Genomic DNA, 27,738 nt, shown 5'->3' on the forward strand with positions numbered 1-27,738 from the left:
CAGGGTACCACCCACTACCTCGCACAAAGCTGCTTCTCTTCCCATCCTTTTAAGGACTTTTGAAAATATCCCTTTATAATTTCATCAAGCCCCCTCTCCACCTGATTCTTAAGCATCTTTTCTAAAGGAATCCTAACCTATTGGAAATCACTACAAACATCAGCTGGTCACTGCAGTATTTCACTCAGCACTGTTGACACAGGCCAAGTAGATACATCGTCAGGAGAATAGAAAAAAAACCAATAATTAGTGAGCGCTCTGATTTACCCAGGAAGCCTCAGCAGGAACACACATACACTCACCCCGTAAGTGTGCTTATCAGGAACCAGGCACAGGGACAAAGGCCCTTGCCACATCCTGGGGCTCCGGTGGAGAGTTGGAGCGACACCAGGCAGACGGGAGGATGCAGCAGCGCTAAAAGGAAGGAATCGAACTGGCAGAGGGTGAGACTAGAGAAAGGACCGTGTACTTTGGACTCTGAAAAATGAAGAAAGAATAGGGGAAAGAAACTCAGGAGATGGCCGGGCAGAGTGAAATCCAGGGCCCCACTCCAGGGCCAGGCGGCAGGAGCACAAGGCCTGCCGGGGTGGCAGGGGCTCTGGTCTGCACAGGGGCACGAGCTCGGGCTCCTCGCGGCCAGGCAGGATCTGTGCCTCTGATGGAGAAGACCCTCGTGGCTACACAGAAGGGTTATGCCTTAAGAGTGACCAGAAACGTGTAAGGAAAAGGGGGAGGGGGGAAAGCCAGCTAATCCAGGTTAAAGGTCAAGATGAGGATTAAGCACATTCAGCAACGATTAATGAACACTTCCTATGTGCTGGGCCCTGTGCCAGGAGCTGGGACACGTCTGTTATCAAAGCAGAATGTTCTTGCCCTCCTGGAGCTCACAGTCTGATGCGGAGAACCAGGCACCAAACATAATAAATACCAAAACTGTAGAGTGAGTCAAAACCACAGAGACAGACAGTAGAACAGTGGCTGTCAGGGGCTGGGGAGTTAGTGTTTAATGGGCAGAGTTTTACAAGACGAAAAGAGTTCTGGAGATGGATGGCAGTGATGGTGGCACCACAATAAGATGCACTTAATATCAATGAACTGTACACTTAAAAATGGTTAAGATGATAAAGTTTATGTTATATATATATTTTACCATAATAAAAAATACAGGGTGGAAAATTGCCCAGCATGTTAGAGGTGACAGGTGCTACAGAGAAAAAGAGGGAACAAGCAGAACAGGATAGAGAACCAGTCACTGTTAGGCGTTCTTCCAGTGGGACCCTGAAATCCAGTGCTGGCAGCAAAGTTCTGGACGGACTGAAGGTGTCAGAGGTTGGAAACAGGAAAATCTAATGGGCAAAGTTGGCAAGAAACTGAGTCCTACATTAAAGACCTAGAGTTACACTAGGAGGTCAGGTGGGAATGGAGAGGAAGGGGCAGATTCCAGAGACACTGGAAAGGCACTGCAGGACCTGGTGGCTAAGTGGACATTGGTCAAAAGAACAGCGATGCTTTAAGGGAGACGTTCCATGTTTTCTAGGCTGAAAGATAACAAGAATGATCCTTGCTCACAATGAGCAATGAATCAAGAAATCTGGGTTCCAGTCCTGAGCTGACTCAACTGGCAGGCACTTGTCCATCCAGGCTGCATGCTCTCACTATCAGGTGAGGGTGACGTCTTTAAAGGGTTATGAGAGCCCTTCTGGATCTAACGCACCCAATTCTAGGATGAATTCCAATCAGACACGGTGAATCTGGAGACAGTGAAGTGAAGTGATGTTATAGACTGTCACAAACAACCTGGGAGAGACAAGAGGTCAGGCCTGAAGAGGGGCCCAGAAACCACAGCTGTGGTGACTAGTGAGAAAAAAGGATCAATTCTCTAAATTAGTGTCAGATCAATGAGGGGAGGGGGAGGGGGAGGGAGGGGAGGGGAGGGGGAGGGGAGGGGAGGGGGAGGGGAGGGGAGGGGAGGGGAGGGGGAGGGGAGGGGAGGGGAGGGGGAGGGAGGGGAGGGGGGAGATGAGCGATGGGTCCCAGAGGAGGGAGGCGCCAGTGCAAAGCCAGAGGCAGAGCACTCAGTTGCCCAGTTGTCATCAAGCAGTTTGGGCCGACCTGGGCTTAGGGAGGAAAAACATCACAGGGGCACTTTAAGAATGAAAGACTATGGACCAGGGATGGTGTTCATTGGTGGGGTGGGGGTGGGCGGGCGGTCCAGCAGAAACCACTCAAGCAAGCACTCACACAGCAGGGCTGCATTACCAGGGGGCCTGTGGCCTGCAGAACCCTTGGAATGACAGAGGACAGAATGTCACACTGAGCTTCCAGGGACCCGGAGCTGGGCACAGATCCTGCCCGTGTGAGCGTGGCTGATGGGCAGGCCCAGCTGGCAGGGAGTGTGCAGCAGCTCTGGCCTGGAGGGCACGGGGCAGAGTGAGCGGCCCTCAGCACCCTCAGAACTACTAAGCCTCTTCCCTCAGTGATGTTCAACTTGTCCTTACAGAACACTGGCAGCAAACGAAATCTCACATTTAAAATGGTTGTTTTGAACAAATTCAACATGTTCAACACTCCGGCCAGCAGGTAGCAGAGCGGCTGTCCTCACACGGCTCCACAATAGGACCTCCTCTGCTCACAACCCCCAGGTGGCCGCCCTGCTGCACAGAACACTGAAACAGAAGGTTCTGGGAAATAAACAGTGAGACGTAAAGGTTGCCAGGAAACCAGACAGAAAAGAAATATAAAACATGAGAGGGAGCACCATATTCTTCATTGTCTCTCTTTCAAAATTAATGAGGGGAAGGACTATGAAATTTATCACAAACCTTTAAAACACAAACAGGGCATCATTACTATGCAAACAGCAGGCACAGCACTGTTCATTTGTAATGGGGGGGCACGTGGCAGAGGCCCGCTGAGGCAGGCGAACTCAGGGAGGGTCACTCTTTTGCCACTGTGTCACTGGGGCTCTGTGCTGCCCGCTCGAGCCAGCCCTCCCCATGGCAGCCTGGAAGGACACTCCCTGCAGACTCCATCTGGAAGGAGCGCCGCCACGGTGAGGGGGAGAACAGCACACGCCCACATGATCAGCGTCAGGGCACTGAGTCCACTGAGCGCTGCCACCTCTTCTCAGAGATCCTCCTCCTAGAACACGGGGAGACTTAGAGACCGGTCCTCACAGGTCCTAAGGATGATGAGACGTAACTCTGTACTTTACAAAGGCTAGTCATTGGTAGAAACAGATGGAGTTGGGAAGAACCTTGGAAATTATCAGTGCAACCTTAGCCTGCTGGACAAGGTGAATTATGAACTGCCCCCCCTCCAAGGTCCCTACCCGGAGACAAGATAAACTGCCCTTTCACCACATTTGCAGTCTTCTAGACCAACAGCCCCAGGCTAAATGCCCCACTTAAAAACCGGATGTTTCTGCTGTGCTGTTTCCATGTCACTTGTTGGCATGGAATCTCCCTTGATTCTCAGATTCCAACAACTGAAGGTCATTCTTCCCATCTGAAGGTTTTCAGCAAAATGGGAGATCTTTGAGGATTTTCCCATTAAAATGATCTCACAAAAAGGTTAACTTATGTCAGAATATTGGGCCTGTGATGGGAATCAAATGAATAAAAGGCTACAATGAACTGGTTTAACATGCCTTATCATAGTCACAACTATACTACTCATTTCACTAAAATCTTTCAAATCAGCTCTACGATCTCGTGGCCTAACTCCAATTATTGGAAAGCAAATCGAGGAGCCCCGTATTTGCCCCATGAAAACTGAAAGAATATTAACGTTTTCTCTAATTTGCCATCAACTGGTTATGCTGGCCCCCAGAGATGCAGCTAAACAAAGGTGAAGGTGAGTGGGAAGGACATGACTACAGGGAAGACAGGCTCACCATTAGGGCCAACGAGTCAGACACAGAACTCCATGGAACATCTCTAAAATGGGAAAAAAAATTACCATTCAATTTCAGCTATTAACTCTGTACACACTGGTGAAATAGCTAAGAGAAATAAACTTTGAAAATGGCATGAGTAGAAAAAATGACATGGCAGAGGGTTTTCAGCGGGAAAGATGACCTGGTCCTTACTGGATGGATACCTCTGCAAGCATCGAAGCTTCTTCAAGCATGTAACTGAGCCGCAGCCTGGGAGGCCCTCCTCCCGTGGGTGGCCCTGCCCTCACCTCAACCACCTGGCCAGGTCAGGTCCCCTTTTCTCCTGGCTCAGACGTTGCCAATTCTGTGGAGTTTCCCTGAGCTACTTCTCTTCCTGCCTCTCAAAGACTAACAACTCTTCTAACTCGGAGCGGCCTCGCCCCCTGCACATACAGGGGAGGCAACAAGATGTAATGGAAAGATGACAGATGCCTGGGGAGGAGATGAGCAGAATCTCCTCTTGGGGCTGGTATCCTGGGAAAGGTAAGTGGAGATGATGCTTCTTACCTTCCCAGGTTACTGTGAAAATCCATGCCCTATAAATTATGCCCTAACAGAAGGCACCACAAAGGACATCTTCACACTCTCCTGAGCATACAAAGAAGGGGAGTTGCTGGCAGGCTCTCAAGCCTTCTTTGGGGTATGGGGGGAGCACTCTGGCCTGTCAAGCATTCGATCAGGAACAAAAGATGAATCACACGGGCCTCCCTGGTGGCGCAGTGGTTGAGAGTCCGCCTGCCGATGCAGGGGACACGGGTTCGTGCCCCGATCCCGGAGGATCCCACATGCCGCGGAGCGGCTGGGCCCGCGAGCCATGGCCGCGGAGCCTGTGTGTCCGGAGCCTGTGCTCCGCAACGGGAGAGGCCACAGCAGTGAGAGGCCCACGTACAGCAAAAAAAAAAAAAAAAAAAAAAGATGAATCACACATGACCTCTGGTCAGGATCGCCATTATCCATGTTCAGGGAACATATTCCTTACTTCCAGGCACTTCTCCTGGTTTGCTATGAACCATCCTTAGTATATTCTGTGACTGTCATCTGTCTCACCCACTAGACTCCGTGTTCTACAATGGCAGGGACCATATTTGGTTTTGCTCAGACTCTGAGCTTAGTATAATCTTGATAAACATTGTTGTTGAATGCATGAACCAATCAATGAATCAATGTCTACTCTCCCTATAAGACTTGGAGTTATCACCAGTAGGAAGCATCTTTTTTTCATATCCACAGCAACCAGTAACATGCCTTGCATATGGCACACACTCAGTGATATTTTGTTGTGTTAAACCAAGTAGGAATGGTTTTCATGCTTCTGCTTTCCCAGTACTCTGACCAGCATGGTGACTGGATTTGGGGTGGCCTCACTCAAACTCACAACAATGATCCTAATGCTTCTAACTTCTCCTGAAGACCCCAGCACTTTGTCCTGGGACCTCTTCCAATCTCCATGTCATCTCTGATGTCTCCACCAGGCTAGACAGAGAGGGAAAAAGAATCTTCTTGAATTCATACCAGGGAGAAGGAAAGAACAATAAAAATGGTCTATTTTCACAGGCCAAATTTGGAGAAAGGTAATAGGTAATAAAGAATTCCTAGTATTCCATACTGAAGGAGATATTAATTCCTAGTATTCCATACCAAAGGAGATAGAAAATGCAGTTCTTCTCTGGAGAGAATCACTACAAATAACCAGCATGCCCTCCTCGCTCCACACACCCTAGGTCCCATGAATGGGATGGTGACAACATTACAACACATGCAGAATTCATAGAAACAAACAGACGGGAAAGAAAGATACTGAATAGTTTTGAGGGTAAATAGACAAGCAAGACTTCTTCCATGCTTCCTATGGAGATTTTCCTGGAGTTTTTAATAGTTTATATCACTTTTAAAGGAAAATTTTCTCAAGAAGAAATAAGGGTGGGAATGTAAATTGATACAGCCACTATGGAAAACAGTATGGAGGTTCCTTAAAAAATTAAAAATAGAACTACCATATGACCCAGCAATCCCACTACTGGGCATATACCCTGAGAAAACCATAATTCAAAAAGAGTCATGTACCACAATGTTCATTGCAGCTCTATTCACAATAGCCAGGACATAGAAGCAACCTAAGGGTCCATCGACAGATGAATGGATAAAGAAGATGTGGCACATATATACAATGGAATATTACTCAGCCATAAACAGAAACGAAATTTAGTTATTTGTAGTGAGGTGGACCTAGAGTCTGTCACACAGAGTGAAGTAAGTCAGAAAGAGAAAAACAAATACCATATGCTAACACATATATATTGAATCTAAAAAACAAAAAAAAGTTCTGAAAAACCTAGGGGGCGGACAGGAATAAAGATGCAGACGTAGAGAATGGACTTGAGGACGTGGGGAGGGGGAAGGGTAAGCTGGGATGAAGTGAGAGAGTGACATGGACATATATACACTACAAAATGTAAAACAGATAGCTAGTGGGAAGCAGCCACATAGCACAGGGAGATCAGCTCGGTGCTTTGTGACCTCCTAGAAGGGTGGGATAGGGAGGGTGGGAGGGAGAAACAAGAGGGAGGAGATAGGGGATATATGTATATGTATGGCTGATTCACTTTGTTATAAAGCAGAAACTAACATGCCATTATAAAGCAATTATACTCCAGTAAAGATGTTAAAAAAAAAAAAAGAAGAAATAAGAACAGTAGTTAGGAGGCACCCCAATAATTAGACAGTGTCTTCAATTAGCTTCCCTGCCTTACTTGGTTCTCCCGGGGAAACCTGCAAGCCTTTGATGTGGAACAGCCAGCAAACCACTCATTAGTATGGCAAGTTGGAATCCCAGGCCCACGGTCAAACAACAGCAGAAGTGTTTCAGAGATTTCCTTTCAAATATCTTAACTGACAGAGAAAAAAGAGGGAAGAAAAAAGGGAGAAATGTGGGAAAATACTGGATAGAAGGAAGTCTCCATAGTGCAGAAAAACAAAACTTTTTTTGTTCCTTGTGAGGAGTAATGCAGATTAAAGCTCTATCAATATTCTGGACATAAAATTTATGAAAACATATTTCTCCTTGTGAGAAAAAGTCCAGGTCCTTCTGAAGGAAATGAACACTATAAATTTATCTCAGGCACTTTACAGTTAACAACCCACATTATTATAAATGTTCCATCTCCTAATCAAGCCAGCTTTGAGCAGCCTGATTCCTTTAGAGACCTGGGCTCTTTTCTCTTCCTCATCTCTTCAATAACCAACACTTCCCAAAACCTGCCAAGGTCAAGGATTCCGAATACTGCTAAGTGCTTCTTAGGAGACCAGCTGGGAGGAAGAAGGGGGAGATGGGCAGGGAGAGGAGGAGGAAGAGAGAAAGGTAAGGAGGGGAGAAGGAGGGGAGAGGAGGAGGGCAGGGAAAGATGGAAGTGGGGAGGCGGGGCTAGGGAAGAAGAGGAGGGGGGAGGGAAGGAGCAGCAGCTTTGGTGGCGGGGGTGGAGCCCTACCCCAGCACCTGAAGCAGAAGACCAATACTGGGCATAAAAATGATTTTCTCGGGTTTTGCTTCTATTCCTTAAAAAGGGAACAAAAATGAATACCGCTAAATGTATTTGTTCTCAGAATTAAAATGGATTGGTATTTCTTGCTGTTTATCATTAAGAAAGCAGGATGAGACGCCTCCAAAGCCCCTTTCAGGAAGCTGGGAAGCCTAGACCATTCAGATTGAGCGAGCCAGCAGCTGTCCTGCAGGAGGACTGCAGAGAAGAGCGGCCTTCCAACAGGGGCCCTGACCCAGCAGCAGAGCCACCAGGACCAGGTCAGCAGCTGGCCCTCACCTGCAAAGGTGAAGATGCACAGACACAACAAGCAAGGCCTCTCCCAGGTAGAGCCTAGAAGCAGTCCTGCATTTGGCACCAAAAGATGCATAGTCCTTCTCAACAGATGTCTGTGACAGCAAAAAACTGTAAAGAGCCAAACTTTCATTCTATCGCTCTTAGGGAATATACAGAGCAGGGGGAACCTATGAACCCAAACCAGCCAAATGAGCCTCAAAAACAGTGCTGAGCGAAGGAGACACGAGTGCCACAAACAGGACAAGCTGACCATGATCCAGTTAGGGTCTTGTTCACACCCCCACACACACCACTCTTAAAAAAAAACAAGTGAAGGCACAGGACAGGGCTGCCTCTGAAAGATGAGGGGGCTGTCATCAGGGAGGGACTCAAAGGGGCTTTAAAGCCACAAGTCACTTTCTCTTTCCTAAGCCCAACAATGGGTAAAAACAATTTATTTGATTAATTTCTAAACTGTGCATGTATTTACGTGCATGATTCCATAATAAGCATAAATGGCCTAATTCACTCCCCACAGCAAAGGAAAGTATATTATTTGAGAGGAAAATAATGCCCAATATCTAACCTAAGAATTCAATTCAAAGACAACCAAATGTCTCCAAGCTCATTTATGTTCATGGTTTCATGTCTTCTGAGTATGTGGAGAAAACTGTAAATAATATTTCTCTGCAGATCGCCTGGCAAAGAAAAACAGATGATTTTTGTCCTTGTGTCAATTTAGAGCTGCTTACAAAATATAATGGAAAACATGAAACTATCCCACGACCTGCAATCCCATTCCTAGGTATTTACTCAAGAGAAATGAAAACATATGCCCACACAAAGGCTTTTACATGAACACTCACAGCAGCTTTGTTCATCACAGCCAAAAACTGGAAATAATCCGCAGGTGCATCAGCAGGAGGATGGAGAGAAAGGTTGTGGGATGCTACTCAGTAATAAAGGGGGAACGGATCACCGGTAAGTGCAACAATGTGGGTGAACTTCAAAATCATTATGTTGAGTAAAACAAAGCACACACCAAAGAATACCCAGTGTGTGATCATTTGTACAAAGGTCAAGGAGATACCTTTGGTGACAGATGGTGATAGATGGCTTCTAGAAAGTGGATTCCCCTGGCCAGGAGAAACTGGCTGGGAAGGGGCACCAGGGAACTTTCCGGGTGATCAAATGTTCTTCATCTTGTTTTGAGTGGTGATTAAAGGGGACTGTACAATTGTCAAAATTCATCAAACTAAATACTTAAGTGCTGTACATGTTATTGTACGTAAATGACATCTAAAACTAGGTTGTAAAAAAGTTCGTAGAATGGCTTATAAAAAAGGGATGTTCTAAATTTTTAGAGATTAAAGAGACATGAAATATATAAAACTGAAAACAGGACAGACTTTCTGGTGCACCTCCAAGTCTGGTGTTTTGACTGTGAATTACTGAGCCCCGATGTGCAGGGCTGTGAGTCCCTAACACTGCAGAACACCGTCCTGATGCCAGGAGACTCTGGACAACACTCTTTGTCACAGCTGGAGCCCCTGAATGACACAACAGGAAACCTGTACCAGGAGAACCCTAAAAATCAGCGACAATGTAACAACCAACATGGAATAACAAACAGCATTCTCATACTGCATTCTAGAAACCCATTAGAAAAGGGAAGGGAAAAAAGATCCCTTTAGCAGGAGCAACAGAAACTCTGAGAAGAATCTTTGTGGAGAAACCCTCAGACTCCGTGGAAAGACATAAAAACAAGCGCAGAATAAATGGAAAAGTACACCCTAGTTATGGTTGTAAAATCGCCCAGTTCTTCTCAAGCTGATCTATAAATTCAGTACCATCCCAATCAAAATCTCAACATAACAGTGGTGAAAGACGGGCATTAGGGGCTTTGCCAAGAGCAAGGAGAGTTCTGGGGTCCCCATTCAGCTCTCCCTGAGGAGAGCTCCCACCTCCCCTGAGACACGCCTGGAGTCTCTTGCCGGCCCCCTCGTGCCATGACTTGGAACCACTCTGCCCTCCCGATCCGTCTAGCTGAAGACTCCAGGAGCAACCCTGACTCAGCACAAGTCCCTTCCAATCTCCCCCAGATCTCCAAGTCGGCCACCCCCGATCCCTAACTCAGGCTCAAGCCTGACCATCACCATCTCCATTCCTGCTCTGGAGCTCCAGAGCCCAGGGCTGACACAGAAGACGCATGAAGAAGAAAGGCTTGAGCCAGGTGGGTAAGCAGCTGCCTTAGAACCGTGCAAAACATGAGCAGGTAGCAGAGGAACTGGGGAGAGGCAGACGGGGGTGAGAGGGACGAACACCCTCCCGCAGGTGGTGGGCTGGCAGGGAGGAACGCCAGACCAGAGGGTGGCTGGGGTGGGGGCGGAACGTGATCCTGTTTTGACTTGTTTGTTGTAAGCAGGAGGCGAGTAAGTGGCACCGGAACAAGACTGATGTTGAGGTACCTGGGGGAGGGGGGGCAGGAGAAGATGGGGGCGCTGGTGTCACGGCAGTGGGAAGGCTGGGCTGAGGTGGTCTGGGGAGCGAGAGCAAGGGACTCCAGAGCGACAGGACGCTCGAGTGCATCTCCCTCATTGACTGCGAGTGTGGTAGAGATGGAGGCATTCGCACCTCAGGAAGGGACCAACGGACTGGCACCCGTGTATGCACAAGGGGAAGCCGCCGGTGGCCATGGTGGAGAGGGGCTCCCCGCATCATTAAACTTCACGGAGCCCCTCTCCCAGCTCGGCTCCTCAAGGGGTGTGGTTGTAATTTATATCAAATAGATTGTCTTTCTTCATAGAATCTAAGAAGCTACAGACTGAAAGACGTGCCACTGCCTCATGTATCACGAAGGGAAGATGCTGCCAACTCAACGTGGCACGACACTTCCTCATCGCCTGGAACTTACACCTGATACTTCGTGAAAGAGCTACTGTAAACTGAATTGGACAGGTTTATCATTTATCGCCCTTGTACGGATACGTAAAGAAAAAATAAGCCACAGTCACTGACTCGGGTCTTCCCACACTTTCCTTCACGGTCAGAAGCCCACTCTCTGCGCCCCTCAGAGCCATCGACACACACAATTTCACTCAGTGTCACCCCGTAGACCATGGGCAGGGGTGTGTGACATCTACATGGTGGTCTCTGGGGGTCTTCGAGGTCACAGACCCCCATTCAGGGGATCTGATTCTGTCCTTTGCGTTCGTCATCCGGGACTCCTGTTCTCTGCACAAGTGGGCCTTACAGCTAGTTGACCGACTGACCCCTGTCCAGTCACACCCCGGAGTCCACACCCGTGTCAGCATTGATTATGACACACATCCCGATTCCAGAGATGTTAATGTGAAGAGAATGGGCACCTTAGAATTGACAGCTGATATCTTCATGAAAATAGGTTACAAGGTGGAAGGATATTTTCACCAGAGACCAGGAATCATTAAAGAATCAAATGGAAATTATGGAATAAAAAAATATAATCAAGAATTTGGTAGGTTTGCTAAATAGCAGATTAGACACCATAAAAAAGAGGATTTGAGAGCTATAAAATAGGTCAGCAGGCAATATCCAGAACTGAACAGAATGTAAGAAACATATGGGACACAGCGAAAAGGCCCAACATACTCTTATTCGAGTTCCAAGAGAGAAGGGACAGAGGTGGCATTTGAAGTGATATTAACGAAAAACATTAAGCCACAGGGTCAAGAAGCACCAAACAGGATAAAGACGCAGTAAACCACCCCAAGAACACTACAGCGAAATGATGAAAACTAAGAAAGAAGCTTTTAAGTCGGGGCGGGGGGGTGGGGGTTTACCTTCAAAGGACAAACATTAAGACTCACAGCCAACTTTTTAACAGAAAGGACAGAAGCCTGAAGATGAGGGAGAAACACTTTTAAACTTGTTTAAACTGAAAACAAAAACTAAAAACCAAAACAAACAAACAAACAAACACCCCTTTATACCAAAAAAAAGAAATTGCTATAGAATTCTGTGCCCAACAAAGATATCCTTCAAAGATCAAACACAGGTAAAAGTAAAACATTTCCAGACAAAGAGAAACTAAATAAATTTGTTTCTAGCAGACTCATACTAAAAGAAATATTAAAGAAAGTTTTTCAGGTTGAAGGAAAATGATCCCTGGCAGAAGGAGAGAAATGCAGGAAGGAATAAAGAGTGTTGGAAAGGGTAAATAAATAGATATATCTAAATAAATATCAAGTGTATAAAACAACACTACTGTCTTGTAGGGTTAAAATAAACATAGAACTAAAACACATGACACTGACATCACAGTCAGGGGGAAAGTGAGTAAAGGCAGGAGGTGAGATGTTTTGAGGTTCCTGCACTGTATGAAAAATGGTAGAAGCACTAATTTAAAATACTCGTGTGCAGAGACCTCTAGAGCTACACTAAACCAACACATAGCTGATATATCAATACATAGCTCATACAGTCTTCAGTGTGTCACTAACAGAAGGGGAAGATGGGATGATATTATAAAACCTGATTGCTACAAAAGAAGTCAAAAAAGGAGAAAAAAGCAATAAAACCAGGTGAGACAAAAATAAAATAAACAATGAAATGGTAGACTTAAACTTAGATGTGTTGCTAATTACATTAAATGAAAACGGACTAAACATTCCCACTAAAAGACAAGAAAGCCCTGTAACCCAGTAGGTGAATGCAGCCTCCAGAAAGCCTGTGCGCTCAGGGCCTCCTAGGGCAGCTACTCTCCTGGCTGCACCTCAGACGGGCCAGGTGGAGGAGAGGGCAGTGTGACAGAACCAGCCTCAGGTCACCCTAGTAAACTAAGACTAGCTTATCCTTTACGCATTCATTTGAACCCCTACTGAGTGCTTTGGGGATATGAGGGCAAGTCAGCTGCTTCCTCTGGCTTCAAAACAAAAGTCCTGACAGACCAAGACAACAGCCAAAGGAATAAAAGATCAGGTCCCAAGATATTAAAAACCTGGATTCCTTCTTCCCTCAGAGGCAGACATCCCTGCTGTGGTCCTAGGCGCACTCTCAAATGTTCCTTTGCAAAGCTGGGGCCTGCTCTTTCCTGGAGCCCGCTCCTGCCATCAACAGTCTCCAAGTCCCCCACAGGCCCACCAGCCCAAACCCCTCCCTTACAAGTCCAGTGGAATTCCACAAGGTCCCCGGTCAATCACTCTGTTTTTTCTCCCTCAGTTTAAAAGGTGAAAATTTCGTATCGGCTGAGTAGAAACATACTCAAATTAAAACAAGGAACAGTAGAGTTTTAAAAATAAAGGAGCTTCTAATTTTCAAGACGACTAAAACACTGAGAGGAACTGTATAATCCCCATCTCCTACTCCTGTGTGTCCTGCAGAAATCAGACCCAATGCTGTCCAAAACGCTTGCCTCTAAAAAGATCATCTGACTTTAATCGTTAATACAGACTATTCTGTCTCATTAAATAGATAAGAATAAACTCTTGTTAGAGCAAGAGCATTTTAAAGCTGAAATGAATTTTAGAGATTTATCCAAGGTCGCAAGTATTCAGCGCAATTAAAACGGGTCTCCTGACTCCCAGGCAAATGCCTGTGTTAATTGTTAGGGAGTTATCACTAAGTACATTCATTAAAGAGCAGCTTTGTAAAACAAGAAATTTCTTTAGGGCAATGAAGGCAGGAACGCGCTTTCCCCACACTAAGCTACCCCAGATCACTCTCCCTCTGAGTTCCACAACTGCAACTCTAGGATGAGTATGCAAAAGTATAGACACCACTAGTTAGATGGTCATCTTCCTGAAAAGAGGACAGTAAACTAACGGTCACTTCCATTACCTGCAACTCTCTTCGTCAATGAATTGGGTGTTCACTTACCTACTTTTTTTGTATTAAAAACAGTGACTTTTAACAATGATGAAAATACTAAAATTATAAGTAAAACCACTATTTCCTCTCATTTGAGGCTATACCAAGAACCTATAATTATTAAAGAAGTGTCGCCCTCACACTTGCATTCAGCCCCAAAGTGGCCCCTCACACACCTGTGACCCACAGCCAGCTGGAGTCTACACTGCATGTACACACCCCCAAAGCACCGGGACCACTTGGACAGGTACAAGTATCAATTTTAAGATGATTAGCCATCTCTATTCTTTGGGTTGTAAACCCCTTTAAGACAGGCTGTTATCTTCTGACTACAGGATCCCTCACATTAACATTTAAGGTGCTATACATAACCGATGTTTATTTTTTTCAAGATGTTTATCTTTTTTTTTCCTTAGAGTATTCAATATAACACTTTTCCTTCCAATAAGACAAACTAATTTCTCACCATCTGTGGTTTTTCTTGGGTTAAATGCCCCTAATGAGCTTAGCTACTTTAATGCATGGAGCTGGTAAACAAAGTCAAAGGGAACAGGTTTACTGAGCAGAGACCCTTCCACCTGCCCCCCACTGCCTCAGGGTGGTGACTGCAAAGATTGCACTGCCCTCAGGATGCTGCCCTCTGGGCAGTGCTCCCCACTAAACAGCTCTCACTGCAGTTGGTCCTACAGACAGAGGGACCAGCCATCTCTGACAGACTCAAGTCAACCTCTGTGGAAGGGAGAGTAACAAAAGCTGCCCCCAAGGCATAAATGGCTGAAAGAAGGCCCCGGGCAATAGCTTCTCTAGCTGCTTACATCACACACACACAATGCATGGAAACAAGAGAGGACAGAAGTGGCAGAACGTACTGTATGTGTATTTCACAACCCAGGCCGGTAACATGTGGGTCCTTCTGCCTCACAGTCTCATTCCTACACGAAGTGATACTTGGAGAACAGGTACTTTAAATCAGGTGTCTATTATTAAAGTCATACATAGTCATGATTTTTAAATGCAAGGTGTACGGGATTTAGGGTAAAAGTCTTCTTCTGCATCTACCCCAAACTCACCATGACAAATGTTCTGTGCATCATTTCAGGGATTATCTGTGTAACTACATGTTGGTGGGACTAGAATTAAGCAACACAGCAAGATGTCACAAGGCAAGTGGAAACAGTGAACAACTAAGGGAGCCACAGGCTCATCTCCCATTATGTTCACTCCAGGGCACTTGAACCAGTGGAAAGATGGGCAGATCAAGCGACCGACCAACCTACCTACTCATACATATACATGAACACATCCATGTACACAGATGTCACACACACCTACACTATTAATTTGACAAGAAGAAACAGCTGAATTTCTATGTTACATATGCATATTCTAAGACTGCTGAATACATTTTCTTTTGTGCTTTGCTTTTTAAACTTACCATATTTCAGTATCTTCTCACAGTAGAAGTCAAATAGCCTTAGAATTCTGTGTTCCTCCAAAGTTTGAAATCTTTTGGAGGCAGGAGTGGGAGAAGACCCTTGTGACAACATTCTCAATTTCTTCTAAATTTATTGATTCATTTTGAGTTTCTATCTTTTCTGAGGTCAATTATAGCCATTTGATTTTCCTAGAAAATTATGCCTTTCATAGAGGTTTTCCAATTTTTTTGCAACGTTTTGCAAAGCACTCCTTGATGATGCTTTAAATTTCCTCAAATCTTGAGCTATTTCTCCTCAATCATTTATGATCTCTCCTTGAATTTTATTGAAATTTGGCTTTTTAGCCAAATTTTAATCAAAACAAAGCTTATAACTAAAAATCTATCAAGGAACCTGCCCTATATGCAGCCCTTTAAAAGAGAAACTTCCTTGATGACACTGACACAAGTCCTATATAACCCTCCTGGTTGGGCCATGTGCTTTACATCCTGTTCACAGCAGCATTATTCATAATAGCCAGAAGGCAGATACAACCCAAATGTCCATCAACAGATGGATAAACAAAGTGTGGTCTATTCAGCCAATGGAATGTAATTCTCCTATAAAAATGACTGAATTACTGATACATACAACAACATGAAGCACGTGGACGAATCTTGAAAACATCATGCTAAGTGGAAGTCAGACACATAAGGCCACATAGTGTATGACCCCATTTATAATTTTATGCTATGCGAACTTTACCTTAATTTTTAAAAAAATCTCCATTATATATCACACCAACAAGTAACTCCTTGACATTTAAGAGGGGGTGTCCAGAAACCTTTGTGAAGCCCCAACTCATGAATATCACTGAGACATACAGTTTCCCCTGTAAAATGAAATCAAGTATAAGAGAAGTGGCCATTCCCCTCCAATCCATTCTCATTTCCCCCTTGATCAGCACTCTCTCATTTGGCTGGAATATAATTTGACAACTCTTCACAGTTACACATGGTGAGCATACGGTGGGCTCCTTGCCATCTCCAAATTTCACATTCCATTCTTTAAACCACCACATCTTCTACTTTCTGACTTAGAACCAGCACTTCCTCAGACATCTTTATTTCCATCCTCACACGTCCTCCAGAGCTGTTTACACAGAGCCCTGCATCTTGGGCCTCCAGGTTAACTCAGGAAACCAGCCCTGCACATGAAATCTGTGAATGCCAGACATCTGAGCTGCAGTCTTAGTTTCAAACTGACAGCATTTGGTCCTCATTTGCAATTTGTCACACACACAGAGATAACTGTCTTGTTAAAAGGAACATGAAGATGAGAGACAACGTCCTGGAGAGGCTCGTTAAGGACAGAGTTAAGCCTGTATTTGTCTCTAAAAATACGACCCTTCAAGTAGGTCAGTTCATAGAGGAGAGCAGGGAACAGGTGGTTAGGCAGGAGCGGGGAGCTGGAGAGAGGGTGCGCCCCTGGGGGATGCACTTCACAGAGAGGGCCTCCAACTCTCATGGAAAGTAGGGATCTGCCCATAGCGCTGTGGCCCCTCCTGGTGCAGACACTTTCCCCATTAACCCTCCGTTCACACTTACAAATCTTTTTATTATTATTATTATTTTCTATTTATTTATTTTTGGCTGTGTTGGGTCTTCGTTGCTACACGCGGGCTTTCTCTAGTCGTGGCGAGCGGGGGCTACTCTTCATTGTGGTACGCAGGCTTCTCATTGCGGTGCCTTCTCTTCTTGCGGAGCACGGGCTCTAGGCACGTGGGCTTCAGTAGTTGTGGCTCGCGGGCTCTAGAGTGCAGGCTCAGTAGTTGTGGCTCACAGGCTTAGTTGCTCCGCAGCATGTGGGATCTTCCCGGACCAGGGCTCGAACCCGTGTCCCCTGCGTTGGCAGGAGGATTCTTAACCACTACGCCACCGGGGAAGCCCACACTTAACAAATCCTAAAAGTTAAGTAGCAACTTCTCAAAGTTACATTTCTAGGAAGTAGCAAAGCCAAAATCCAACAAGCCCAGGTTCTCTGCCTGGTTACCAGGCTGTGAACTCACCCCTCCCCAGAAAGAGCCAGAGTTCTTCTAGTCCCAATAGGCTATTCATCCTCCAGATGGGCTGCAAAATGATTTCCTTCTTCTATTTTAATGTGTTTATTGTGTTTTTAAAAGAATGCCCAGGTCAGACCTCTGAGCTACTCTGAGGGTTGGCGGAGGGATGGCCAGGTCTTTATGCTCTCTTAGGAAAAGCAGTAAGAGATGGATTTAGTAGGGGAGTTTGGCTACGATGCTTCGGAATCTAAACTCCACATCCAGAGGCTGTTTCCAATACCTTGGCCTCTGGGGACAGGGCAAGACGGGAGGTGTGTGGGCAGGGCTAAAGAGGAGACTTTCAGCTGATGAGCATAAATCAGAATTCTCACTGAACCCGGTACATGGAAAAGCTGTCAGGTGAGCAGTGATTGAAAAGAGGGGTAAAGATGAAGTCTGGGAACACTGTCAAGGCCAGAGCAAAATATAAATAAAATGTTTGTCACAGGTACAAGTCTTAACATTCCGGGCAGAAAGCAATTAAGTGAAACTGTGAAAACATAACAGTTAACCCCAAGAAGACCAGAAGACTCTGTCTACAATGTCATGCAAATTTAATGAGTACAGGATGCAAAGTGCTTCACAGCAGGTACTGAATTATGTAAACTGTGAGCCATCCATCCACAATTCTGCCTTTGGCTATGAGTCCTTATTTGCAGTTTGTCACAAAAAACACAAACAAGCTCAACCTTAGGACCCAAGGAAAGGGCTGGTGAAGGTAAGAAGAGGGAGAGTTGGCTGGCCTAGGGGACAGCAGAATGCGAATGACAGTGTGACAATGGCATTAGGAGGGCTCTCGATCTCCCTTACAGGGCCATTTTCACTGGCTGAACTGCAATGTCAGTTTGGGACTTGGGTCATAACGTGACTGCCCCAAGCAGAGTCACTACAAGAAACAATCCACCTTGGTCTATTCTACAGATCTCTTTGGAGCACCTCCCAGGTGGGAAACACAGTCCTAGGGCAAACTTGGTTTCTTCCTCGAGTTTCTACATTTGACTCTGAAAATCCCAAGAAAAGGGAGAACCCACTTGCGTAAGGTTCTTTGCTGCATCCCTGTAGAGAACACATTCCAAAGCACTGAAGGGGGTGGGTAAGGAGAGTTGTCTGTATTAACAATACCTGTTGCTCTGTCCCTACTCTCACCCCCAAAGGGGCAGGCGCCACAGCCTGTGGGTCACAAGCACCGTGACCACCCCAGGAAGGAGGCCAGCGGTGGCAAGTCACCCAGCAGTGCAGTGCGCTCCAAAGCCCGACCAAGCAAACTGGACTGAGAGCCCGTTCCCTAACACCCACCAGTTCTATGGTCAATCCCAAATGCCTGGCAGCTTGTCTAGCGGCCACAGGGTTCCTTCTCCTTGGGGTGGGCAGGTTGAGCTGTCAGGCACATTTTGGGGAGGAGGCAAGGAGCCTGACTCCAGCCTCCTAACCACAAGCCCACCAGGAGACACTGCTGCACAGAAGTGTTAGGGTCTGCAAACAGCAGCTGTGCCTAAACCCAAAGGACGAGCTGGCAAATGCCCAAAACATGAACGAAGCTGTCCACTGGCCCTGGCAACCGGCTTCCTCCTCAAACTCTCTCCTCCCACCACAAGGTAGAATCGTCACTGCAGTTCATTCGTGCATGCTCTGAGAGGATGCAGACGACTCTGTGATCAATATGAAGGAAAGGGTGATTGTCACTTAAATTAAAACGCAACAATTATTTCTGCTCTGATGATGGACCGGGTGGTGAAGGCTTGCTTTTTTTAGGAAGACACCTGTCCCTATACATATTCCACCTGGCAGGAAACTCTGTGAAAACGCATCCCTCTAACGGTAAAACCAACTTTCATCCCTTGACCGCTTGACAGAGACTTGAGAGGCATGATGAACTGAAGGGAAGGCTGAAATTGAGAAGCTGCTATGTGCAATGCATCAAATGTCCTGCATGTGGTAACTAAGATTGGTCCCGTGAGGATTAACTGAGGCTGTCCAGCACCTCGGCTTCCCCCACAGCCACTGCATGGGCCACCCGAGGCCTGGCTGGAGGAGGGCGCATCACAGCAAGGTGCCAAAGGGCACTTTCCGTCCCTTTTCGTGGACATGCACACCGGACAAAATGGACTCAGTCAGGGTCACTTCAGACACCTGCCGGCAGTGGAAGTCTTGCCAAATGTCTTCACCTACCTTAGGAAGGTATCGATATTCCCATTACATTTGTTTTCAAGCCACCCAGGAGAACCGCATTTCAGCCCAAGGAAAGGTGCTGTGGCTTCGCTGGTGGCTTGGAAACTCTTTGGGGAAACAACAATTGAGAGACAAGACCCTTTGTTTGCCATCTTCCACCAGCCCCAGCCCCTAAATCACACCTTGTACTAAACTGCCAGAACCCCCAATTTGTTAGTAAGTCTTAAAAAGATAAATTCTTCACCGTAGACGCTCAGCTTTATAATCTCCTGCTCCCATTTCCCAATAAAACTTTCAGTTGAGACTTATGTTGAACTGAGTGAGGTTTATTTAACTGCAGGATTTTCAGCTGAAACAACAGTTGGCATTTTTCCTTCAGTCTCCCGCAGAGACACAAATTTATGTACCTACAAGGTAATAAGGCAAAGTCTTAAATTTAATCAGAAGAAATATTTCACCTGTGGCAAACTGATAAATTATTTAGAAAAGGGCTCAATCGGCCTGTCAAGGAAACCTGGGCCAGATAGTCTGGCAGCTTCAGAAAAAAACATCATCGTCGTGGTTTCTCTAAACTCCTTCTTGACCCCAAATCACTTTTATCAAAATGTTTAATCTCGAATAGTTAAAGCTAGAAAAGTAAAGAGGAAAAAACAGAAGGATTTTAACACCAGGAAGGATATTAGCTTATCAAGGTATCACTCTTATGATGCTGACAGGTTTTCAGTGGTTGATTTTCTGCACTCCCTGGACGAGATGGAAGTCACAGGATTCCCCAGCCTGCTCTCATCCATGGAAACATGGAGGCATGCAAAGATTTCTGCAAACTCTAATGAAAATGACCTTATTTCCAGTGGCCCAACCTTTGTGAGTCTTGCAGTACAGGACACAGAGAGAGAAAACCAGATCTATGGGTATCTACATCAAAGGTCTAGAAATTTAATAACGTTCCCATTGTTTTATTGCAGATGCAACCAACCTCTCTTTATTACTGCAGAAAACTCGAGAGCCCTGTAGAGTGCAATAAAGTGGTGTGTGTTTTGCTCTGCAATGTTTCAAAGGACCCTGATTTATAGTTAGGAACCAGGCGCCCACGCACAAACATCTGAGCTTGGTGACTGCCTCACGTTTTGTGCAAACTCTATGAGGAAGCATGAGGCTGCCACACTCTGAAAACCACACCATCGGATGCCAGGCCTCCCTCCCTCTCCCGTAACCCACGTGAAGGTGTGCAGAACACAGAAGTGTGCACTTGCAGGATACGTGCCATTATTGCCCAGTGAATACTGCACAGCCCCACAACTGATACCAGCGAGCCAGTCAGGTATCCCACTGCACTGTTACCTTAGGCTTGTCTCTGAAATACACAAGTCCCACTAAGAGTCTGTAGCAGCAACATTTTAAACATTTTTATAGTACTTAAAAATGAATGTAATGGTCTTGGCATTCAAAAAAGAAAATATTAAGTATTCATTGTTGTGTCTGCTTCCTGAATGCAGGCAAAAGATCTCACCCTGTCTGCAGAAACTGCTTCTTTCTAGGCTATAGCTGATACTTTATTCCAATTCTACTTTATAAACCAACCCAGATGGAATCCCACCCCACACTGGTACGCTGGCACCTTTTCCTAGGCATCCAATAATCTGTAAATATTCTCCCTCATCAGCCCTTTGAACTATCTCTCCTTCAAAAAATTACATTACAGATCTGTTCTTGAAATCCCACTAACTTTAACAAATTTTCTCAGACTAACAACCGTCTACCCAGAGGACTATACCCCTTTGTACTGCTACTGGTCACCCAAGGTTAGCCCTCCCACTATCCTGGGAAGGTAATTTCTCTGTCCTATACGTGATTCTACACTGTCATTTTTGGATCTGCAATCATTTCTCTCTATATAATGTTACCTGCCTTACATGCTAATGCCTCTTCCTGATAGCATGGAAGAGATCTGCTCATAGACAGAAATTTAGATTAAAAATAATAATAATCCTACTGTAGAAGATTCCATTTATTGTCAGCTAGCATGAACTTACTGATACCTACCAAGCTAAACTAATAATAAAGCTAGCAGTAAATCAACTCTTAGCGCACACACACACGCGTGCAAAAATTACACATCACACCAAATGGAATAAACATATAATGTCTTGATATACTAAACATGCATTCTAAATGACTATATCTTCTATATAATAATTATTTAAAAGGAAGAAAGTAATTAAAACAGCAGAGACCCTTCCTATGAAGAATACAATCACTAGATCTGGTCATGTTCTTTTTTAAACAAATGTGTCTAGCAAAGAGCAAAAGCATGAAGTCAAACACAGAGGATGGTCAGAAGTAGCTAAGTCAGAAAGGCATTCTTTTAAATTTTAGTAGTGCTGGTTCTCAACCTTCCATCTGCCAGTGACATCATGTCTTCCGATATTACCTGTGCACGTTGTCCCACGTGGACTATAAGGTCTGTCTACGCCTCTCACTCACCCCTAAGTGCCTGTCTAGCCTGGTGTACCTTCAAAGTCCTCAAGGAAACTATTTTCTACTGATAACACGGGGCATCTCAACTATTTTTAAAGGAACACACCATCTAAATATCTTTCTGGTCCTCATCCAAGCCCCAAACACACTGTACTCTCAAGAAAAATGCTACTGAATTTTTATATAAACCACCAAGAGGTAACAAATTCGAGGGAGGAAAAAGCAAAGCCTTTAGACATAAATGAACATCTCCACTAAGAAACTGCCTTCTAAATAACAAGAGTCCAAGGACTTCCCTGGCGGTCCAGTGGTTAAGATTCCACGCTTCCACTGTAGGGGGCTCAGGTTCAACCCCCAGTCAGAGAACTAAGATCCCACATGCCACGCAGAAGGAAGGAAGGGAGGGAGGGAGGGAGGGAGGAAGGTAGGAAGGAAGGAAGGAAGGAAAGAGGGGAGGAGAGGGGAAGGGAGGGGAGGGGAGGGAGGAAGGAAGGACAAGAGTCCATTACTGACTTGAAAAGTTAGAAATGCAAAGCACAAGGACACACCAGCGGCACAGAGATGTTTTGTGACATTAGTCACCTGGCACCATAGGCAACAGTAAAAATTACCAAGGGCACCATCACGGGCAGGAACAAATTTATTCCTGGCCATTCTCTTCTCTTGGAATGTAAATAATCCATGAAGAATTCCTAAATCCAGATCATGTGGCTAAATAATCCACGAACGAAAATCCCAGGCAGGCAAGTGCTCGTTCTCCAAGACATTCCCATTAGGCTTACGCCCGAAAAGGAGAAGCAAAGACCCATGGGAGGCACGCCGGCAAGGCCACCTGCTCACCACCCCCTCCTTGTCACGTCCTGTAGATGATTCCAGAACCAGCATCACACAAAGCTGTATGGAAAGGCACCTCCATAAACACCCCAGATTTCTAATTTTCTATTAGAATTATTAAATCCTCAAACTAGTTAATGAGAAAGACTAAATAAAATAGGTCTTTGGGCGGTTTACAAATAACTTGAGATCTAAAGGCAATCTGACAGAGTTGTTATATTCTATACCACTTTTCTTTTTTAAAAACGGTAAGATATAGGCAACAAAAGACACAGTAACTGGTAACTGACTCCCTAAAAAGAACCTTACCTTTTGAATCAAAGGCAAAGCATATAACAGGTGTCACCTTTTGAATGTTGACTGCTTTTTTCCTCAACTATTTGAAAATTGAAGATGGGAGAAACAGCTCTAACTAGTTGAGGTTGCAGAAAATGACTGAAAATACATTTCCTGTGTAAAATAAAAACCGTGATTTAAGGGTAACATGAAAAATACTTTTTCTTTTCTAAATATTTCAGGGGGAAGCATAGGCAAAATAAATAACAGGCCATCCAATTAATGGCTCACACTAGGGCATGTGCTTCATTATCCATGGAGCACATCAACAGACAGAAAGGGGTTGCAAGCCTGCCACGGGGAGTGTCCAATCACTGGATTATGTGAGGTGAGGATCTGGATTCAAAGACTGTTTAAAACCAAGAAACTAAATTTCCCCATAAGAAAGAAAAAGGAAAGCAAATAAAGAGCTTACCCTTGGCTGCCAGTTCTCGTACTGCTTCTGTAAATTCGCACCAATGGTTTCCAGGGCTTTCTGAGGACCCATTGACAGAGGATCTGGGGAAGCAATGAGAAGGAGAAAGTTCTTTATTTGTGTATTTCCTTCTTGCTAAACCTCTCTTTCAGAGTTTCCTCTCACACAAGTCACTTCAAAGTCACCTCTGACTAAAGACAACACAACAGGGCTTGAGGTTTACCTGTGTTTAGCTAGACTTATGCAACCGCTAAGGCACCCGAATAGACTGAAAAGCCACAACTCTTCACCTTTCTAGAGAAAATTGTTTTTACTAACATCACTGTCCCCATGATTGTTTCCTTTCATCCACCTTTGTTATTTCAGCACCTATGGTTCTCTTGCCCTCTTACTGCTTTATCTTATGCTCCTATTCAGGCCCAGGCTGTGATTCTGTGGAAACAGAGACCCTGTGGACAAGGGGTCCTGTACACCTATTCATTCCAGGTTTACCTATTCACTTCAGGAGGAGCTTCTAGAGCAAATAACTCTAGACCAGCAAGTCCTGAAATTTATTTGGTCTTGAGTCCTTTTCACACTCTAAAATCGTGGAGTATCCCAAAGAACTTCTGTTTATGTGGTTGTACCTATCGGCATTTACTATATTCAAAATTTAGATGAGAAGTTTTAAAAATATATCTTTATTCATTGAAAAGTAATAACACTCTGTATGAGTCTCTAGATCCATCCACGTCTCTACAAATGACTCAATTTCATTCCTTTTTATGGCTCAGTAATATTCCACTGTACATAGGTACCACATCTTCTTTATCCATTCATCTGTCGATGGGCATTTAGGTTGCTTCCATGACCTGGCTGTTGTAAACAGTGCTGCAATGAACATTGGGGTGCATGTGTCTTTTTGAATGATGGTTTTCTCAGGGTATATGCCCAGTAGTGGGATTGCTGGGTTATATGGTAATTCTATTTTTAGTTTTTTAAGGAACATCCATACTGTTCTCCATAGTGGCTATATCAATTTACATTCCCACCAATGGTTCAAGAGGATTCCCTCTTCTCCACACCCTCCCCAGCATTTGTTGTTTGTAGATTTTCTGATGATGCCCATTCTAACCGGTGTGAGGTGATACCTCAATGTAGTTTTGATTTGCATTTCTCTAATAATTAGGGATGTTGAGCAGCTTTTCATGTGCTTCTTGGCCATTGTATGTCTTCGTTGGAGAAATGTCTATTTAGGTCTTATGCCCATTTTTTGATTGGGTTGTTTGCTTTTTTAATATTGAGCTGCATGAGCTGTTTATGTATCTTGGAGATTAATCCTTTGCCCGTTGATTCGTTTGCAAATATTTTCTCCCATTCTGAGGGTTGATTTTTGTCTTGCTTATAGTTTCCTTTGCTTTGCAAAAGCTTTTAAGTTTCATTAGGTCCCATTTGTTTATTTTTGTTTTTATTTCCATTACTCTAGGAAGTGGATCAAAAAAGATCTTGCTGTGATTTATGTCAAAGAGTATTCTTCCTATGTTTTCCTCTAACAGTTTTATAGTGTCTGGTCTTACATTTAGGTCTTTAATCCATTTTGAGTTTATTTTTGTGTATGGTGTTAGGGAGTATTCTAATTTCATTCTTTTACATGTAGCTGTCCAGTGTTCCCAGCACCACTTACTGAAGAGACTGTCTTTTCTCCATTGTATATCCTTGCCTCCTTTGTCATAGATTAGTTGACCACAGGTGCATGGGTTTATCTCTGGGCTTTCTATCCTGTTCCATTGATCTTATATTTCTGTTTTTGTGCCAGTACCATACTGTCTTGATTACTGTAGCTTTGTAGTATAGTCTGAACTCAGGAGTCTGATTCCTCCAGCTCCACATTTTTCCCTCAAGACTGCTTTGGCTATTCAGGGTCCTTTGTGTCTCCATATAAATTTTAAGATTTTTTGCTCTAGTTCTGTAAAAAATGCCGCAGGTAATTTGACAGGGATTGATTGCATTGAATCTGTAGATTGTTTTGGGTAGTGTAGTCATTTTCACAATATTGATTCTTCCAATCCAAGAACATCGTATATCCATCTGTTTGTGTCATCTTTGATTTATTTCATCAGTGTCTTATAGTTTTCTGAGTACAGGTCTTTTACCTCCTTAGGTTTATTCCTAGGTATTTTATTCTTTTTGTTGCAGTGGTGAATGGGATTGTTTCCTTAATTTCTCTTTCAGATTTTTCATCGTTAGTGTACAGGAATGCAAGAGATTTCTGTGCATTAATTTTGTATCCTGCAACTTTACCAAATTCATTGATTATCTCTAGGAGTTTTCTGGTGGCATCTTTAGGATTCTCTATGTATAGTATCATGTCATCTGCAAACAGTGACAGTTTTACTTCCTTTTTCAATTTGTATTCCTTTTATTTCTTTTTCTTCTCTTGATTGCCGTGGCTAGAACTTACAAAACTATGTTGAATAATAGTGGTGAGAGTGGACATCCTTGTCTCGTTCCTGATCTTAGAGGAAATGCTTTCAGTTTTTCACCATTGAGAATGATGTTTGCTGTGGGTTTGTCGCATATGGCCTTTATGATGTTGAGGTAGGTTCCCTCTATGCCCACTATCTGGAGAGTTTTTATCATAAATCGGTGTTGAATTCTGTCAAAAGCTTTTTCTGCATCTATTGAGATGATCATATGGTTTTTCATCTTCAATTTGTTAATATGGTGTATCATGTTGATTGATTTGCGTATATTGAAGAATCCTGCACCCCTGGAATAAATCCCACTTGATCATGGTGAATGATCCTTTTAACGTGTTGTTGGATTCTGTTTCCCAGTATTTTGCTGAGGATTTTTGCATCTATATTCATCAGTGATATTGGTCTGTAACTTTCTTTCTTTGTAGTATCTTTGTCTGGTTTTGGTATCAGGGTGATGGTGGCCTCATGGAATGAGTTTGGGAGTGTTCTTTCCTCTGCAATTTTTTGGAAGAGTTTGAGAAGGATGGGTGTTAGCTCTTCTCTAAACATTTGATAGAATTCACCTGTGAAGCCACCTGGTCCTGGACTTTTGTTTGTTGTAAGGTTTTTTTAATCACAGTTTCAATTTCATTACTTGTGATGGGTCTGTTTATATTTTCTATTTCTTCCTGGTTCAGTCTTGGAAGGTTATACCTTTCCAAGAATTTGTCCATTTCTTCCAGGTTGTCCATTTTATTGGTGTAGAGTTGCTTGTAGTAGTCTCTTATGATGCCTTGTATTTCTGTGGTGTCCACTGTAACTTCTCCTTTTTCATTTCTAATTTTATTGATTTGAGTCCTCTCCCTCTTTTTCTTGATGAGTCTGGCTAAAGGTTTATCTATTTTGTTTATCTTCTCAAAGAACCAGCTTTTAGTTTTATTGATCTTTGCTATTGTTTTCTTTGTTTCTATTTCATTTATTTCTGCTCTGATCTTTATGATTTCTTTCCTTCTGCTAACTTTGGGTTTTGCTTGTTCTTCTTTCTCTAGTGCCTTTAGGTGCAAGGTTACATTGTTTATTTGAGATTTTTCTTGTTTCTTGAGGTAGGGTCGTATTGCTATAAACTTCTCTCTTAGAAGTGCTTTTGCTGCATCCCATGGGTTTTGGATCGTTGTGTTTTCGTTGTAATCTGTCTCTAGGCATTTTTTTGATTTCCTCTTTGATTTCTTCAGTGATGTCTTGGTTATTTAGTAACATATTGTTTAGCTTCCATGTGTTTGTGTTTTTTAATGTTTTTTCCCCTGTAATTGCTTTCTAATCTCATAGCACTGTGGTCAGAGAAGATGCTTGATATGATTTCAATTTTCTTAAATTTACTGAGGATTGATTTGTGACCCAAGATGTGATCTATCCTGGAGATTGTTCCGTGCGCACTTGAGAAGAAAGTGTAATATAGGACATTATAGGATGGAATGTCCTATAAATATCAATTAAATCTATCTGGTCTATTGTGTCATTTAAAGCTTGTGTTTCCTTATTAATTTTCTGTCTGGATGATCTGTCCATTGGTGTAAGTGAGGTGTTAAAGTCACCCACTCTTATTGTGTTACTGTCGATTTCCACTTTTATAGCTGTTAGCAGTTGCCTTATGTATTGAGGTGCTCCTACGTTGCATGCATATATATTTATAATTGTTATATCTTCTTCTTGGATTGATCCCTTAATCATTATGTAGTGTCCTTCCTTGTCTCTTGGAACATTGTTTATTTTAAATTCTATTTTACCTGATATGAGTATTGCTACTCCAGCTTTCTTCTGATTTCCATTTGCATGGAATATCTTTTTCCATCTGCTCACTTTCAGTCTGTATGTGTCCCTAGGTCTGAAGTGGGTCTCTTGTAGACAGTATATATATGGGTCTTGTTTTGGTGTCCACTCAGCGAGCCTGTGTCTTTT

The 27,738-nt window shown here is 44.0% G+C and overlaps 1 protein-coding gene across 2 annotated transcripts in view; it reads right to left on the bottom strand.

The window, feature by feature from the left end:
• RPTOR (regulatory associated protein of MTOR complex 1) overlaps nt 1–27,738 on the bottom strand; it is a 342,733-nt gene that overhangs the window by 219,176 nt on the left and 95,819 nt on the right. For both annotated transcript variants that reach the window (XM_060081126.1, XM_060081127.1), the window contains exon 3: nt 23,345–23,427. In XM_060081126.1, coding sequence (XP_059937109.1) covers nt 23,345–23,427 — 83 coding nt within the window. The remainder of the gene's footprint in view (nt 1–23,344; nt 23,428–27,738) is intronic.

The sequence above is a fragment of the Mesoplodon densirostris genome, chromosome 18 (genome assembly GCF_025265405.1).
Source record: "Mesoplodon densirostris isolate mMesDen1 chromosome 18, mMesDen1 primary haplotype, whole genome shotgun sequence".
NCBI classification, from domain to species: Eukaryota; Metazoa; Chordata; class Mammalia; order Artiodactyla; family Ziphiidae; genus Mesoplodon; species Mesoplodon densirostris.